Genomic DNA, 19,638 nt, shown 5'->3' on the forward strand with positions numbered 1-19,638 from the left:
GTCCATGAAGAACAGATAACCTACTGAATGAATCTGTACCAAAGAAACAGCTGCACTTAACTGCCATATTATTACAGATAATAGTGACTCACATGGAAAAATCAATTTCTTCTCAGCAAAAATTCGTCTTCTATTCTTTATCTTTACAGTAGTTTCCTCTTATCTAATATTACAAACAGCATTTACTGGTATTCTGTAACTTTACTTTCATAGGATGTGCTCCATTTATTGAGAAACAATTAGTGTAGTCAGTGAACAATGAAAAGTTGTTTGTCTTCTTATTAATAGCACATATGCTCTTTCATTCACCTCGGTTGTTTGGTACTTAGTTCCACCTAGGGTGGTATCCGAGCCAGCAGGGTAGTTATGTTAGAGAATTTTAAAGACGTAGTGCAGGAATCTGAAGTGGCAATAGTCAAGATTTATAGCAGTGTATTATCTTCTTCCTTTATGCTGTGAATGCTTCCTTGGGATAACAGCATTCCTTTATGCTTATATAATTAAAAGAATATTCAGATAAAAGAAAGCTGGTGTCATCATGTTAGGATGCTAGGTTTTTGACTGATACCTAATCCTATTTTGCCAAGGAATTCCACAGAGACTGTTTATATAGTCAAATACAGTAATAAATGTCACGTTTATTTTGCCCAACTGAAAACAGTGATATGTATAGGAAGAGAAAAGTAGTCCACTTCTTATAGCAAGAAAAATTATACAAGGACAGAATATGTAGGTCATGGTAACCTTTTGGTTACCATGATTCATGGTTAAATTCCCCAGAGTTTTTTGGGGGCTTTTTAGAAAGATTCATTTGCAATATTTTTAGGAGGCTTATGGAGAGAAGTGGAGGAATCCGTGAAGAATTTCACTCCTTTACTCCTTTCTTAAAAAAATAAATGTTGACAGTGCTTTAAAAATATGTTGAAAATTCAAAGCAGCACCAGTGTCTCATATGAGACAATTACAAAGTTTAGTGTTTAAGAGCTGGCATATTTCATGTACTATATAGAACAAAACAACAGGATGCTTTAATCATTAAAATCTTTAAATTAAGCAAGGTTTTTCAGTATTTAAGTATTCTTTTGCTCCTGATATTTATTTCATACCCAAAGTTGTGCTTAATCCTCTGTTTTCAACACAAAATTATTTCCACCACAAGTGGTTATGATATCACAGACAAAGGATTTTAATTGCAGATGGGGAATAAATAAATTAGGCTTAAGACTGGAGGATTGGTTGTTAAAAAGTTAGGCTTTCTAAAGCTTTTTATGTAATAGAGACTCTCCTTCAAAGATGTTTTCAGATGGTTATTTTCCTCCATAAGTATACTTTAGTCATATGCATATATAGCTTGTTTTCTTCCATTGGCATCAAGTTTTACATGACCTCATTTGGTCATAGGAATATTAGCTTGATATTGTACAGGAAATATCTTTGTTCTTGCGAGAAGGATGGCAAAAACCTTAGTTCTGTTTCTAGCTGCTCTTGAACAGTTGGGTCACTTTTCTTCAGGAGTCAACAGGAACTGTCTCTTCTGGGTGTTTTTAACTGGTTTTAGGACCAGGAAGCAAACTTATATCTGAGTTCCAAAGAAGATTTAGTCGTGCAAAAAATGTGGGTTTGTCCCCCTTATCTCTTGAAAATGGCAGCCTTTACAGTGCGATGTGAAATACTTTACCTTAATAACAAAACATAATTCCACTTGGCAAGTTGCCATGATTAATGTTCATGCATCCATCTGGCATTCATTCTTTTGGCAATGCAGTATGTAAATCTCATTCTATTACCAAGTTTCCTGCATAACACAATAGCATCCTATTATAGATTCATCAGCTATGATACGAAATTCTCATCGCAGTCGCTGACTTTGGTAAAAGAGGGTCAAATTGTTCCTTTTTATGGGTAGCTGGCTAGTTTCTCCAATTGTACGGAGTCTACTTGCCTTGACGTCCTCTCAAATTTCTCGTTTTCATTCTTCTTTCTCTACCTGGTTTCAGGTTTCTCTGTGACCCAGTGCTTTTTGATGTTTTAATTTAAGGCTCAAACACAGCACTTACAGTGCTGGGAAATTTTTTACAGGACATGCCCTTCTGGACTTGTGAAACCTGCACAGTAACTCACAATCCCCACGACACACAAGGACTCAAACCTGCTGGCTCTTAATTTGCTGGCATAGTGACCCTTAGTAGAGTGCTGTTCCAGGGCAGGCAGGCATATGGCAGCTTACACCAGGAAGGGTGACATTTTGTCATATTCATTCCTTCCCCAGTACTGTGCCAGGTTGTACTCCTGGAAAACTCACGATCGCAGCAGGGAACATTTCCCTCTTGTTTAAGTAGCATAAAGGAAGACTTCACAATGAGCAGGTACAGAGTTTACTGGTGGGGGGCTGTTTGAAATTCTTCTGGAAACACCTTTTGGTTACCGTGATTCATAGTCAAAGAACTATTTTGTGGATGGTGTGTCGTACTAGTAAATATTGCTCAAGTCTTTTCCCAGTAAGAGATCAGACTTTTCTTAGCAGCCAACCATTTAGAACACAATAGCTGAAAGATTAGTCAAAGCATGGGAGGGTAATAAGACTATTACAGATATCTTTATTTCTTTTGCACAAAGCACCCATACTACACAGTTATGCTATGAAGAAATCCAGTTCTTTGTTAATGATGGCTTTATTGAAGGCAAGCTTTCAGAATGAATATACTAGAAATCCTATTAAAGTACCATCCATTAAACCATTAAAGCACTCATTAAAACTGTTAGTACAGACTTGTTATTCATGAGTTATTGGTCTTTCACAGTTCTGAAATGTGTCTGCCAATACCACTCTACTCTTTGTTCCAGTGTGGCTATTAAGTGTGAGGAAATATAGATTAACTTTCTTTTGCCAAAGCAATGCTTTGTGGGAGGATAGTAAGGCCACAAAGTGGTTCAGATGGGTGAGAAAAGCAGGAAAGATTAAAGTTCAGTCCATTTGCCTGGTTTTGATGTAATTTATGTTAACTATGTCTGCATGTGGGCCTAAATATTAATTATTGAATTACACCATCTGGCCATACATCACACAAAGAAGTGAATGGGGAGTATAGTATACTGCTGTGATGAACATGTCTTCATCCACTTCTACAAACAGCCAACAGACAAAGCTGCTGTTCGATTTTTTTCTTCATATCAAAAAGCAGCTTTAGATCGCTTTAACGGTAAGGAGTGAAAAGAGGAAGAAGAATATTGAACAGTTGAAGCTCAGTTTTAATTGTATAGTATTCTTAATAAGGTATAAATTCACATTAACAATAGATACAATATAGTGCTGAAGCTCTTTCTCCTAATGGGTAAGAATCTACTTGGACCATAATTTTTGAAGTGCAACTGTATATGCAAATATGCACCTTAAATTTTATGTTTGCAAGTAGTTGTAATTATGAATAGATAATTTATGGGTTTGGTTGTGGGTTTTTTTAATATATGTACATCCTTTTTATTTTTGACAGGGTAAAGACCAAGTCCTAGTCCAGACTCAAAACTAGCAGCATGTTGGTCAGCCAGTTTATTCTTTTATTTTCTACTTTTCTTGTCAAGTGTGAAGAGAAAATGTATGTGATATATTGTGAACTAATTTCCAGAATATTTGGGCGCTTCAGGTAAAAACCTAAAAGATCAGGCAGAGTGTTTCTTTCAGTTATATATGTAGAAGAATGCAGGGCAGTGTTGCCTCATTCTGGGGCAGTCGGCTGCCCTTTAGCTAGCTAGCTTGCATATATGCTTCTCGAAAAATTTGACTAGTAGTCACAGATAGTGCAGAAGTGCTTTGTTCCTGGTCAAATAATTGCTTTTATTCAAAATTTAGAGCATAAAGAACTAATATATTGAAAGTATCTTCTGTTTATTTTGAAATTACTGTGTTTATGTTCCAACTTAGTAGAATTCTGAGCTAAACTCATACTAATTACTTTCTAAAATACTGAAAACTTGACCTGCAAACATCCTGCACAAATTATCTTATTCACCTCCATTAACTCAAAAAGGAAAAGAGGGGAGATTCTTGCTGAGAAAAGTCATTATGTAAATTTGACTGCTTTTCAACTTGTCAACTTTTTTTTTTAGATAAATTGCTAGTCAGTTAATAAAGAGGTGTATTACATGTCTTAAATATACTATATATGTATATGACTCTCCTCTTCCCAATGCTGATGGAAGTGTGGTCCAAATTCTTTTTTTTTTTTCACTTTAGATGAAATAAATAGCACTTAGCAGTAAAGACAAAAATATTTGTGTTTTTAAGTGAAGTGCTTACCTACAAAATTCTATCATCAGCCATCCATCGCAGATGATGGGAAAACATTGCTGTAGTGAAACTAAATTGTAAGAAAATGGAATAAAAATTTTGCAGAGTAAAAAATTGCTTTATTGATAAATATGAATTTCACTGTATAGTCAGAAAAAGTAATGTTTTGATCGGAGAAGGACCAAGCCCTAATATTGGAAGTATCAGATTGTTATGTTTATACTGAAGCACAGCACAAAAGTAATGTCTACTTTTGCAAGTGGCAGAATACCAATTGAGTTATATCTTGTTCCTATATATGAAAACAAAATACAATAAGGCTGGAAAAAAGCCATGAACAATTTTGTAAATTTCTTAATAACTAGCCTATTAAGGTACTAGCTTAAAAATAGTAAGATATTAACAGTATTAGCATATTAAGATATGTTCAGCATAGTTCCACAAATTGCTAAGATTGTGAACCGAATATTGATTTTTTTTTTTTTTTTAATCTTTTTTGGCAACAAAAATTGTGTGGAAATTAAAAGAAATCAGGTTCATTCAGACCTGGAAATCATCTAGTGGAGGATGTCCCTGCCCATGGCAGGGGTGTTGGAACTAGATGATCTTTAAGGTCCCTTCCAACCCAAACCATTCTGTGATTCTATGATTTAAGAACATCTTTTGAATTGTTACTAACACACATAGTAATACAACTCAAGTGAGTCATATCCAAGTAAAATCGTCATGGCCTTCATCGTTCTCCCAAGTAGTTAATTTCTTCCTCATTCCTCTAAAAAGTCCCATTTCATTTCCTCTTGAGGGAGCAGCTGCCACACACTCTGCCTCAGCTACTGTAGGTAAAGCATCATGCAAAGGGTGAGCCAGAACCTCAACCAATGCACACCTCTGCTCAGTGGAACTCAGGTTATTCAGGAGACCTCAGCCAGGCCCAGCTCCAGAGGACTGTAATGAAAGTTAGCAAAATTTAGGAAAAATAGCTGGTAACTGTTATAAAAGTTAATTGAGTCTAGGGTATTAATAATAAGGTACTGGGACTTAGTTTCCTAAAGAGAAATGCTCGGGTATTTTAAGACCAGGCAAAATGGTCTAAGATCAGGCACCCAGGCAAAATGATTTTTTTACAATCCCAAGAAAGAAGCAAAGTCATTCTCTGAATGTTACATAAAAAAATTGTATAATACATGTGAAGATGCGTACGAATGAGGCAGTTTTCTGACTGGCCAAATAGTAATTATTAATCTAAGGGATAAATCCTAATAGATCATGCTAATTAATTTCACACATGTTCATTGTCTGATAATACCTACTCTAAAAGATTACAGGTCATATTTCATTTCCATTAGAATAAAATGGACTCAGAGCTGTTGTAAGCCTGGGAGGAGTCAGGAAAAGTGATATAAAAGTGGTGAATTGATACTGTAGTGGCTGTATGGAGCTTCCGACTTTGGCTTTGTTGATGGTCTGCTCATGGCAAGTGAACATAGTGTTGATGAACTGCCCCATCTGGGCTTATATGTGTCATTAGGCTTTTATAATTTACAGCAACCTGGCATAGGGAGCTGCTGATTATAACCAGGATTAAGCAAAGGGCATAAGCTGCACACTATAGTTGCATGTACGTGTTGATGAACCAATTTTAGGTCTCTAATGTTACGGAAAGGAAAAGTAAACCAGCACATGATTAATCGTGACTTCTCAGTATGAGATGACCTTTGGTGGACATAACCAGGTACCATCTGATATGAGGTATTCTGTATGTATACCTCAACCATAGAGGTAAAAGTAAGTAGAAGAGCCTGGGGTCTTCCTACTGGTGAAGGGTGGAGTGTGGGACAAGCTTCAGTACCTCTATCCTGGAACATGAAGGAGCAGGAAATAACCAGTGATTCTTGGACCATATAGTTACATGTATAAATAAGAGATCATTAAAATTTCAAATATGCCTGAATTGCTCTCTTATTTATGACTTAAGGAAATAAAAATCAAGTCTCTTTATGTTGTTCCTGGATGATATGCATTTGGTTCCCTGAGCAACACTGGTATCATGTGTTGGCCTGGCATCAAAATGAGAGAACAGAAATAACATTTTTCATCTGGAAAACTTCTTCAGGAACATTTGGAGTTTACTTAGTAAACAGGACACTGAATTGTTTGAACATGTGCACTTAGTAATAGAGAAGGACAAAAATATTTATTCCCCTTCATCCCTGTGCTTTTTAGATTTCTGATACTTTTTTCATTCTCTGTTATGCTAGAAAGCCTCACTCACCAAACTGAGTGAAAAGATAAAAAGATAGATAGCATGCCTTTCTGAAGAGAAAGCCTTGGATTTGAAAAGTTTATGGTCTAAATTCCTGATGGAAATTTCAGATGCATAAATACAAAATGTTTTATATAATATGATATAATGTATAACAATGTGTCTCGAAGTCATAATTTTCTTTCAAAAGCAAAATATTTCCAAACTATGGGAGCATATGGTTTGTAATCATTATAAGTACAACGAGTACTTAGCTAAAAGTTTCCTTTTCTGTTCTTCTCTTTCTCTTTTGAAGTCTATTGATCCTGGTCAGCAGTTCACATGGGAACACTCTAACCTGGAAGTAAACAAACCAAAGAATAGATATGCGAATGTAATTGCGTATGATCATTCTCGTGTTTTACTCTCAGCCATAGAAGGTAAGGAGACCTTTAAGCTTAAACTAGCTAAGTCCTAAAATCCAGTATAATTTTACCTCCTGATATCTTTGCATAGTAATATAAAGAAGTGTTAATTAAAGTACTTCCAGTAAATTCCTAAAATGACAATCCTTTTCTGATGTTCATTCTCAGTGATTCATTATGAAAATGCACTAAAATTGACACAGGGTCACATATCGCACTGAATGCATCAGGTCCCTGTGTGTATGCCAAAGTGTTATCTAAAGTAAATTATCATTGCTGTTTACTTATACTAATTCTACAAAGCAAATATAGCAGTAACCATGCGTGAATTGAGGTTTTTGACGATCAATGACATTATCAACATATCTGATTATTGAGTTTCAGTTGCCAAATCCTTAATGTTGAAAAAAGAAATCAGTTCAACTTTATGTTGTCAGGGAGAATATTGAGAACTCTCTGTTGAAACGTCCCTTTTTTTTTCTTTACTATTTACAACCTGAATGTTAAACAAAAGTGTTTAAACAAATGCCCACATGCTGCAGACATTGTTGGAACCTCAGTATTTCACTGCTAAAAGATTGGCAGGGGGGTGTAATGAGAGCTCTTCATTATATCTTTTTTTGTCAAAAAGCTTTCCAAAAACTTGAACATTTTAGAGTTTTAACTTAAGCAAACTGTCCAAGGTGATCAACCCTGGGTATTTTATCTCTTCTACCAAGTGCTAAACCAACAGGAAGCACTGGTTTTCACACACAGGATTTCTTTTCTTAACAGTTCTGCCTTAACATTAACCTGCTTCCTGGGATGAAGACTCATTTTCAGTTTATTCTATATTGTTGACAGTCAGGTATTAATGACAGCCAGAATATAATCGATTATATATTTAGGTGAAACAATTTAAATGAAAATAAAATTTGCCTTGTAACTCTGACAGGGCTTGCATATGATACATAAGACATAGGGAACCTTACTGAAGGTCATAATTATTTCAGTCCTAACATGATGCAAGTTAAACTGCAAGGTGTTTTAATTTACAGTTATAAACAGCTTCTTATCTTTGGATACTCCAGACCTGAAGACACTGGATACAGGAAGGACAATATTTATATTAGCTGCTTCATGAAGAAAAAGGCAATCCCACTGATTGAAGTTTAGATCTTCCCTTATTTATTGCAGCTGCATACCATGGGCTTTGATAGCACAGATAAGAGCTTCTCAAATGTATTAGAAAATCCAAATGAATGCCTTGAATAATTTGCATATGATAATCTTCTTATGTTTGTTCCACCTCTTTGGCTCATATAGCAGTTCTGACAAGATTTTTTGTAATGTCACTTAAAATTTTTCACATTGCATTGTAGAAGAATGTAGCTGTATGAAAGCTTGCTGCTACCTGATAGAACTACCTGTCTCAACACTGAAGACAGAGTATTTTAATTAGCATGAGATTTGATGCAATTCAAGAAAAATATCCCTTTCTGCGTCACTGGTCCAGACAAGAGAACTAAGCACATGGTCAGGAAAGGGCAGGAACAGCAATCAGGAAAGGGCAGGAACAGCAATCAGGAAAGGGCAGGAACAACAATTGGACAACCATTCTGAATGGTTATGTAAAGTTCTTTGGAACAAAATGTTTAACTCAGAAATAAGTCTATTTGGTATTTGACAGAAGACTCAAGATTTTCACGGGATTTTGTTTGGAAAAGGAGTTGTGTAGTGGGAGGAAGGAGAGAAAAAAATCTAATTGCAAATAAATTTATGTATTAATTTATATGGCAGAATCTCAGCGTAGAAAGTTCTGCCAGGTTGCCCTTCATGTAAATGACCTATGAAATTTGGTTCCCTTAAAGAAAATTAACAATTCAAAGAATGGGAAGAAAACTTAAGAGGCAAAAGATAAAATGTTAGTCAAAGTAATTAGAAGTATCAAATTATGCAGTACATTAGACTACTTTGAATAATAGTAAAAATGTGAAAAAAATTACATTGTAACTGCAGGGAAGGATTGATTATTTTAAGGAGCAGGAACAACATATGGTTAAACTGTAATGTTTGATTCCCTTTTTTAAGCAAGAAATATGGTGATGAGGCTAAAATTTCTAACCTTATAATAGTCAGTGACCCTAAACAAAGGAAAAATATTATAGTCCTTTGAAATATCAGTGTTAGATGTAAAACCACAAAGGGGATTTTGACCCATTTGGTTATTTGCATAATTTTAAGTGTTGTCTCAGTTTTCAGTTTATGGTGAAAAAAGCAACATAAATCAAATACTAAATGCCTTTTTATGCTATGGTAATTTGTCTCAAAACCAGTAATAAATTAGTGTTAAATTATCCTTTTAAATTTCCCCCTCCCCGGGATTTTACGTGATTGTGTTTCTTAGATTTTGTGTGTGTACCTTCACAAGTTTAATACATTGGTATTAGCATTTAGTAATAAGTGCTTTCTTTCAAGTTTTAAGTAAATACTCATACAATGAAAATATGCAGCCTGCCTAGCATTTTAATTAGTTGACAGCTGCATTTATTTTCATGCTGCCAGGGAAATCAATACTTTGAGTGCTGTTTAAAAAAAAAAAAAATTCTCCTTTGCCTATGTTATTATACAAGTTGATCAGGACCTAAATTTGGACTACATCACATTTTTTTACAACTATATGGAGAATATTTGATTCGATTTTATATATAGGCCTTATCTGCAATTCTTTGGCAGCCATGAGAAGACTAATATTGTCAGTGAGCTTTGAATAATAAGTGCGCTCTTTCTCAGATGAAGAGCTCTAGTCTACACCTAGACACTTGGTCCCCCTTTAAGAGCAAATTAAGTATCTGCCAAACTGATCCTACATGGATGGTCACTTTGCCTCTTGATGGTGTTGCACAACCATGGAATGCTGTAATTGCTACTCTAGCATGGGGCGCAAGGCCAGTTTTGTTCAGTTGCCCATGTGATTGTAGCCAATATGAAGCACTTCCTAGAAAGTCTTAAGTAGCATGTAGTAGAGATTTGAAAGGACTTCTTTCCACCTATTGATAATATCAAGTTGTTAAAAATTACATTAGCCCTGAAACACAAGGCTTAGGAACACTTTCAAAGTGTTTATTTTGATACTTTTGTTATACATGTTCAAACCTGGTTTGGAATCCCCACATTTTTATATTATTAAACTCACCACTGTTTAAATTTTATTATAATTAGATGTCCCTTTGGAAGGAAAACTCAGATTAGTTGTGGTAATTTGAATTTCCACCTGAAAGAAAATATTACTTTGCAAAATTTTGTTCCCATATTCTTGAAATCTCATTGCTCATGTTGTATTATCTTTGATGTGTCTGAAAGGAACACTTGGAATTTTACAATATAATGAAAGAATATTATAATGTAGTGAGGTTTATTGTATGCATCTAAATGGATTGAAGGGCAGAATTTACTGATTAAAAGAAAAATCAAGTTAAAACATTATAAGTCTGTGATCTTAAACTTCTAAGGAGTAAATAAAATACTCAGAAAAAATTATTAAACATTCTAAAATTTAAAGTCTTGCCAGTTCTTTTAGGAGACATCCAAGACTTAAGGTCTGCTATATGTGGCATGGATTTACATAGTGCCAGTGATTAAAAAATTAAAAAATAATATCTATCATATTTCAGCAGTGTAATTTTTGTTTGATGAGAAATTTAGTGGCATTGAAATGCTGCTAAAGCTAGAAGTCTCTGACTGTAATACAAATGGTCAAGAAAGAAAAGGGCAAGAAACTGCTAATATTCTTATTTGTCTAATTGCCAGCTTTGGTGGGTTGACCCTGGCTGGGGGCCAGGTGCCCACCAGAGCTGCTCTGTCACTCCCCTCGTTCACTAGACAGGGGAGAAAAAGTACAACGAAAAGCTTATGGGTCGAGATAAGGACAGGGAGAGATCACTCACTAATTATCGTCACGAGCAAAACAGACTGAACTGAGAGAGGAGATTCATCTAATTTATTACTAAGCAAAACAGAGTAGAGGAATGAGAAATAAAATCAAATTTTAAAAACACCTCCCCCCACCCCTCCCATCTTCCTGGGCTCAACTTCACTCGCGGCTTCAACCTTCGCCCCCCTCAGCGGCACAGGGAGACGGGGAATGGGGGTTACGGTCAGTTCATCACACATTGTTTCTGCCGCTTCTTCATCCTCAGGGGGAGGACTCCTCTCATCGTTCCCCTGCTCCAGCATGGAGTCCCTCTCACAAGAGACAGTCCTTCATGAACTGCTCCAGCGTGGTCTCTTCCACAGGGTGCAGACCTTCAGGAGCAAACTGCTCCAGCGTGGGTCCCCCACGGGCTCACAAGTCCTGTCAGCAAACCTGCTCCAGCGTGGGCTTCCCACGGGGTCACAGCCTCCTTCAGGTACATCCACCTGCACTGGCGTGGGGTCCTCCATGGGCTGCAGGTGGAATCTCTACACTCCCTCATCCTTCCTCCATGGGCTGCAGGCGGACAGCCTGCTTCACCATGGTCTTCCTCCACAGGCTATAGGGGGATCTCAGCTCCGGCGCCTGGAGCACCTCCTCCCCCTCCTTCTGCACTGACCTTGGTGTCTGCAGATGTTCTTACATCTTCTCACTCCTCTCTCTGGCTGCAAAAGCGCTCTCTAACTGTTTTTTTTCTCTTTCTTAAATATGTTATCACAGAGGTGCTGACTGGCTTGGTCTTGGCCAGCGGCGGGTCCGTCTTGGAGCCGGCTGGCATTGGCTCTATCAGACACAGGGGAAGCTTCTAGCAGCTTCTCACAGAAGCCACCCCTGTAGCCCCCCCGCTACCAAAACCTTGCCACGCAAACCCAACACATCAGCTATTGGTAAAGTATCATTCAGTATGTAGGCTGTCATCTTTAGATTTAAGAATTATTCTGATCAATGTAAATTCTTGAACATCTACTGAATAGTCACGGAATATACAAATTATTATTTCCACTCTCTCACATTGCATTTGTGTTGCATTGTGCTAACAATATATATTTACACACACAGAGTAATTGTATGCCCCTTCCCATTGCAAGCCTGAAGTGCCTTAAAACCAACAAAAGTATTTCAGTGATGAGGTAACAGGGTACAGAAAGATCAATGAATCAATGAAGTAGACTTCATGGTGTAGAAGTCTCTATGAATTAGACTTCATAAAGTAGACTTCATGATGGCTATCTCAAGTTGTAGGTGTATAATAATTTTGGTCTATGGATCTACTTATGCTGTTATACTTGTAAATTAACCACAAAAATGGTGTTATTCTTGATACCCTTGAAATCAGCATAGAACAATTCTGACTTTTTCCTGTCTACATACCCACACTGTCCATCGGGGAAAGCTTCAGCAAAACATCCAGTGGCTTTGTGCTTGAGTGGGTAATGAAGATTTGGCACCTCACAATTTACTGTGCACATTCATATTGAAACTGTTTTTTGTGGGAATTATCAAACCAGAAATCATTTCATTCATATTAGTAGAAGCATTCATCAGCCCTTAGAAGTATAAGTGAATATTTCTATCCAAAGAAAGACTCCTTTGATAGGTAACTTTGGTGTTACTCAGTCTTAAAAGAGTTGGAGAATCACTAAATCAAGTTTCAGATAGCTGTAAAGTAATCACAGCGTGATAACTTCATGTTGGATTTCTATATCTGATTTGCACTATCATGCAGCAGACTACTATCTCAATATATTGTAGCCAGTGTGTCTCTGAGTAACTGCACTGAACAATCGAGTTACTTGCATTCTGTATCCTTTCTTAAAACTAGCCAACTTTTAAAACAAAACAAAATAACACAAATCCAAGCTTCCTTTCTTTTTCTTAACAGAGTTGCTCCTGTTTCTCAGCCTGTTTTTTTGCAATTCACCTTCCAAGTTTCTCATCTTGCCTACAGATCTTCTACAGTTCCTAGTTTTTAGTTTCCATCCCTACATTTGAACTTTATTTTTCTCAGCTTTTTATTTTCCTTTCAAATGTTTGTCTTCTGTCCTCTACACAATCCCTTTGCCCTACTTAGTTGTACATCTTCTGCCCACCACTTTTTGACATTGCCTTCTTTCCATAATTCTCCACAATTCAACATTTCGAGACTCCATATCTTTCATCCTTTCCCTCTTCACCAAACTCATCCACACTCCAGCAATCTACAGGTTTTCTTCTTCTGACATATCTTTTTCCTTCTTACCTTACATTGTTAAGATGATATGAGGTGAATTTTCTTCAGTCTTTGTAAAAAGCTTTCATTACCAGTGTTCATTACTACAAATATCTTCATTGGTCTTGTGCTGCTTAATTTTTCAGTGAGTTCTTACAGTACGGATTTGTGCTTAGACCATTTGAATTTGATAATATCCTTAACTACATAGATTTTATGTTACAAAAACTTCCACATAAACAGCTGTTACTGGCACCTAGTAGTTGCCTGGGTTCATTTTTGCCCTGACATAGTTCAAAACATCAGTCATTCATTTAAATCAATAGTACACCTTCATCAGCATTTTGAGTTCATCATTACATTTTTCTAACTTGTTTACAAGCATGACAGAATTTAATCCTATTACTTCACACTCTTCTTATGACTAACAGCACATCTCTTAGGGAAGCAGCACAGAAACAAAGGTTTATGGTTTAATTTGTTTTAAATAGAAAGGCTGTTCAGTACTTAGACTTTGTAAAGGCTTGAAATAATTTAATTATTTGATTTCAGTTTGTGAATAAAATGTGAAGTCTAATTAAAGCTATTTAAGATTATAACTGTCTTCAGGAAATCAAGTCAATTATTCTGAGGTCTACATTGTTAGCCTTGTGGATCCGACTGTATGTTGCAGCAAGCTGTACTGTTATCTCACTTTATGAGTACAGTCTCAGCACAAATCAGGAGCTATAGATTCCATTTTTTAAAATCTTTTGCACTTTAATTGTGGCATTGGCTAATTTTGTTTCATTGCTCATTCACTCTTACTCAGTAAAATCTGGACTGCTTTGTTCTCTTGAGATATTTGAAAATGGGATGTCTTTTATGCTCAACTACTCATCTGATTCTTACCCCGTTGTGCTTGATTCCTGTCTGACAGAATAAGGAGATTGCAGACTCTGGTCATTCATCATCATAGTTGAAAAGGCTACTAGAGAATAGTTACAGTAGAATTACGAACTGAAAGCTTAGTCTTTAGCTGACTTTTTGTGCAGAAACTGTGTCTCCACCTTCATGAAACTTTTAAAAGTCAGGTTATACTACATGGATTAACCTAAATTTGTGCTTCAGGTATGCCATCCTAAGTCTGCAGTAAACCACACTGATGCCAATAAACTTAGTTAAGGTTCATATCAATATCACTGAACGCAGAATTTGGCTGCTTTGTCCCCTTCTTGACCCATGTTTTTACAGAACAACTGACCTCTCTTAACTATTAAACCCAAATTTAAGTAATGATGGCAATTGCTGCTGTGCTTGTGGGTATGTTGCCTTCAAGCTGTGGCAGCTAACAAAGGTTTGCAGGATTTCATTGTACTGCAGTCAAACTAGTTGTCATTTGATTGCTTTTGCACTATTAGACTTGACAGAGAATTGTTCAGCTTTCTCACCTCAGAATGAGATTATGGCCAGAAAAGTCATTGCAGAAAGTGGCATTTTAATATTTAGATTCATTTGCCTTTGATAATTATTTCTGCTTGGTCAGTGTAGATATTTACAGTTGTTCAGGTTTTGTGTATGTTATTTTTAAATGACATACACTTCATTAGGCTTCTTATGATAAGGCATCTTCCCTAGAGGGCTTTAAGTTTATGCATTGTAAGGACGTAGCTGATGAAGCAAAAACTGGTGTGGCAAAGTGTGAGATAGAAAGTGAGAGTGGGAAAATGGTATTACAGAGTACAAAAGGATTTTGGAATAGGATGTGAAACTGAGGTCATGCATGAAAACAGTGATGAAAAGAGACTCAGTGTGAGAAATATGATACTTGAAGGGACTATGAAAATGGATGGAGAACAAAAGAAACAATGGATACTGTGGGTGAGAAAGACAATGGAGCTGAGCATTGTGAATCCTATTGTTCTTTTGATCTCAGTAGTGATATAACCATATACTGTATTCTGCTAGAGATAAACCCTTGATGAAAATCTTGCAGTGCACAGTGATGGAGCCGCAGCGCCTAGTCTTTCCCAAAACTGCGTTAGTTGTCACTAACAGTTGCTCTGGTCCTGTAGTAAACAGACTCTCCTGTCCATGTCCCAGCCACATCCTCTTCATGCACCATCAGGCTAAGTTGCCTTGTAAAAGGATTTTTCTGGCTAAAGAATATACAGGATTTTTGGTGTCTTCCTGATAAAAGCCAAGTAGAGAAATAGAGTGGAAATTTCTGCTTTAAGCTAGCTGGGAAGAAATTCTCTTTGCAAATATCAGTAATTGTTAATCTTAATTCTATCTTCCTTGCATCTATGATCAAGAAAGGTATAATCTGGAAACTATCTTTTCTTCTTTCAAATTTAAAGAATTAGAATTTTGTTTAATTTAGAAGTTACTTTTTTAATATGATTTATTAATATGATTGATAAATTTAATACAAGCTAGTAAGTAGAAAGAGTATTTACAATTTTAGACATTGTGGATTTTTTTTTTACATCAGGTACTAGGATTGGCTGCTAAGATTTGTAAAGGTCATTCTTTAGTACATAATTTGCAATACTTCTCATGCTTAATTTTCACGCTGAGTTTGTGCAATATCAGCTCCAAAGGACAGCTTTCCCAGGAGATCATTTAACCACTTTACAAAGTGTTGTTTTTCTTTTTCATTTTTCCCTCAGGCTTTTATTTATAACATATGCTTCAAAGTATGATACCAGACATCATAATATAATTCTAATTTATGCAGAAAACATTTCTTACCAGCTTTCTCAGTTCCTTTGGTAATAATACCCAGTTGGTGTAGATTTCTCCTGTTGGCTTCATTTTTCTTTCTCATCTGTTTTGTGCAAAAATGTTTTATTACCTTGATAAAGGAAGAAAATACAGCATTGTGCCTAGCAATTGTATTTTCTAAGTCATTAATTCCAATATCCACAATAAGAAGTGTCATGTAAAAAAGTTTGAACTCTACTAGTGTGAAGGTTTTGAACTCCAGTTTCTGCCTTTCATGGAGGGAAATCATGCTTTTCAGCTGTAGACTATGCAGTCTAAAAAGTTTTTTTTTATTTCTTTTGTTTCTCCCAGAAGAGACTTTTAATCAGTTCTAATCATAGTCAACCAGTTTTCCTCTGTCCATCCATGCATCTTGCCTGAGGAGTGCGATTTGCTGCCTCTCTTGTTCCCCTGAAGTTACAAACTCTTTCCTTCTCTAAAATATTTTGTCATATTTTTCTTTTAATTGTACAGAAAGTCAAATCAAATTCAAATTTGTGTTTAAATATAATTTGAACATATAAACCAAGAAAATCTATTAAGTTTTCTTGGGTATAAAGGCAAAATTTTATGCCAGCCTACAGCTGCAGTAACCCATAATCTGAATCATTTCAATATTATCTTGGGTCTTAATACGGGTCACAGTTAATCAGTGGTTTTGTTCATTATTGAGTAAGTAATGGAATGCAACACTAAGCTCACCCAGAATGAATGGAGAAGCTCTTCATATTGTAGCTAAAACCAACCAAACAAACAAAAAGTGTTAAAGAGATACCTCTACTTTCCATTCAAATTCAGATTATTTTGGAAGACATTTTCAGATGTATGTCACTGGTTGTCAGGAAAGAGAGGAGCGTGGCCATGACAATTCCTGGTTTGGCATCACTGGCAGGAGATAACACATCAGAATAGATATGGAGGTTCAGTTTCTGGCAGAAAGCATAAGAAACATTTCTTTAAACATATTTGATAATTTATTGTGTTTCATAGCCAAAGAAATTCAACCCTGTTGCTTTGTGGAGTGAAAACAGTCACAGCTTTAGAGTAAGCCAGGGAGCTTGTATCACCCTGACTCTCTTTTGAAACCTTGTGGAACCTGCACTGCATCCTGAGGTTGTTGACTTTGGGATGGCAGATTGTCCGTGTAAACGTAAATCATTCATTTCTGCTCAAAGAATAATTAACTTCTGTTACTTCCTTTAACAAGCTTTTTGTATCGTTTTATTACGATGCACAGTCCTGTATTACAGCTAACTCTTCTGGGGAACACTCCATGTTCAACACTGCAGTAATGTGAGAAAGACTGCTTTGCCATCCCTCTAGCACTGAGATCTCACATGAGTATCTCTTCTTCCTCAAGTTATCAGTTAAAAAATCAGCAGTGACATCAAAACTGATGCCTGCCGTGCTTTGTCTTCCCAGAGGCACGTAGTCTGAGTTAAAAACTGGACACTGCACTGCTGAATCCAGGAGGGATGGGACTGAGACCCGTATGTCCATATTTACCCCTTTCTGTGAGGATGGCTGCCTCATTAGTTCAGGCTAGTAACATGATCTTCACTAGAGCCAATACGACTCCTTGGCCTTGGCAGGCAGCATGTTATGGTCCAGCTCTCAGTACAGACATGGCACTGCACACCCTTATTTAAACAGATTCCAGGTCGGAGCTGGCTCCCTGCCATCTACCTCAAAGCATCGACATGTGTCTTGTAGACACACCCAAAGTCCCTCTCTAAGTCTTGTCCAAAATACCTGAGCCTCAAGCAATTGACAGTGTAGGTCCAATGTGCCCACAAGTCTTGGATTTTGCCTTCTTATCATGCATTTCACTTTTACTGAGACTTGCAAAGGTCTTTATTTCATGCACACACCATATAGCAGATGCCACTGTTTCTTAAACCTGACTTACATAGCATAGGTTGTAGTTAGCTTCCCATTTAATGGGGAAAAAGAATGTAGCAGTAATATTAATAGTCTGACAATATTAACCCTTTTTCTATATTTAAAAGAAATAAGCTTTTAAATGCTGGTGTTTCCACTCCCAGGTCTCTCCATCTGCTACAGATTTTCAGGCTTCTTTTATACTTCCTTATCAGACTAGGTCCTTTGTTTCAAAAGAATGGTTATTCCCAGAGGGGCTATCATACCCCTCGGCTCCACAAATGGCATACACTCACTTGCAAGTACCCGTGTACTACTTGGCATGCAGCAAGCCAGGACTCACTGATCCAGCTGCATCACAGGATTTTTTAGCCCTTGTACAATAGGACAACACAGAACTGCTGCCCTGTGTTTTCACTCTTCTCTCTTTGCAGGCATACCAGGTAGTGACTATATCAATGCCAACTACATAGATGGATACAGAAAGCAGAATGCCTATATAGCAACACAAGGGGCATTGCCAGAAACCTTTGGTGACTTCTGGAGAATGATGTGGGAGCAACGGGGTGCAACTGTCGTCATGATGACAAAGCTAGAGGAGAGGTCCAGGGTAAGGAAAGCATATCAATATACAGAAAAATACAATGTTAATAATACTGTACCTTAATAATAACTTAGATAAGATTTTTGTTTCTTTCATGTATGTTTGTCTGCCTCCTGTATATGCACAAGAATTGATTTTTTTTTTTCAGGTTGCCATCAGTTAAAAGTGTCTATACTATGAAAATCACTTATATAGGAAATGTTAGTTCTACTATGAAACTCCTAAGTCACACCGCTTATTTCGTAGGTTCTTTTATACTCTGAAAAACTTGAAATCTCTTGATCCACAGTGATTTATTTTTTTTCTGTTTCAATCATACTGAAAATATTAGGAGGTGAATTAAAATGTTACTTTCTCTGTAGTACCAAGAATACGATTGTATCATCCTGTTATGAGGAAGTTAATGTATGTCAACAGCATTCAGTTTTCAGTTTTACGTGGTATAGATTAAACATTAGTTAAGATTAGTGAGGATTTGGATTTGCTTAAGAAACATGAGAATGTTTTTTCCTAGCACCTGCTGGGTGCTAGGAAAACTCTACAACAGCATACGTGGTAATAAAATACAAAATTATCTCTGATATTTCAAATTCAATTTTATAGGTCAGAGTAAAGTTAGGAAAGCAAAGGACTAAAACATAAGGATACTAGTCTAATAATAGAAGTGGTTAATGTGTGCTATATTTGGAAAAGAAATCAAAAGTACTAATACTTTTTTGTTACATAACAAGGAAAGTGATGGGAAGAGTAGTAACAGAGCACTGTGTGTTGCATGGAGATTTACTAGCAGGTTCGTATTTAATGGCATTCATCAATTCTAGTGGTGAATATTGTTGAGGGGAAAGGAGTGAAAGGAAAAAAATAAGAGAAGGATGGTGAGAAAAAGAAAAGGGAAAAACCTTCCCAGTGGCCATTGAGAAAAAGAAGTGAGTGCCCAGCCCTCAGTATCCTCTCCAGTAGAGCAGGTGGTTCTCCCATTGTACTTTTCCCACAATCACTCCGTTTTATGTCAAGACGTACTCAAACTTCTCATGGGCTGTTCCTGCTTATGATGTTGTTATCGTTGATGGGAGCACACATGGACTGTGAAAGGTGTCACAGCTGGTTCATTGCTGAGCTTTCTGCAAACTCGTTAATGAGTCCTGTAGTGTAAACCAGAAGCTACATCCAAAGGTAGAAATCAGGAAGGGGGAGAAAGAAAGGGTGATTCTAACATCAGTGGCAATTGCTTCCTCCCTTAGCAACAGTATAAGGGTTTTCAAGTATAAGTCCAGGAGATAAATAACAGACAAGAG

At 36.6% G+C, this 19,638-nt stretch overlaps 1 protein-coding gene across 23 annotated transcripts in view; it reads left to right on the top strand.

The window, feature by feature from the left end:
• Positions 1–19,638, top strand: part of PTPRD (protein tyrosine phosphatase receptor type D) — a 382,032-nt gene that overhangs the window by 312,734 nt on the left and 49,660 nt on the right. For all 23 annotated transcript variants that reach the window (XM_075741216.1, XM_075741218.1, XM_075741220.1 and 20 more), the window contains 2 exons: positions 6,844–6,967; positions 18,174–18,349. In XM_075741216.1, coding sequence (XP_075597331.1) covers positions 6,844–6,967; positions 18,174–18,349 — 300 coding nt within the window. The remainder of the gene's footprint in view (positions 1–6,843; positions 6,968–18,173; positions 18,350–19,638) is intronic.

This window comes from Balearica regulorum, chromosome Z (genome assembly GCF_011004875.1).
Source record: "Balearica regulorum gibbericeps isolate bBalReg1 chromosome Z, bBalReg1.pri, whole genome shotgun sequence".
NCBI classification, from domain to species: Eukaryota; Metazoa; Chordata; class Aves; order Gruiformes; family Gruidae; genus Balearica; species Balearica regulorum.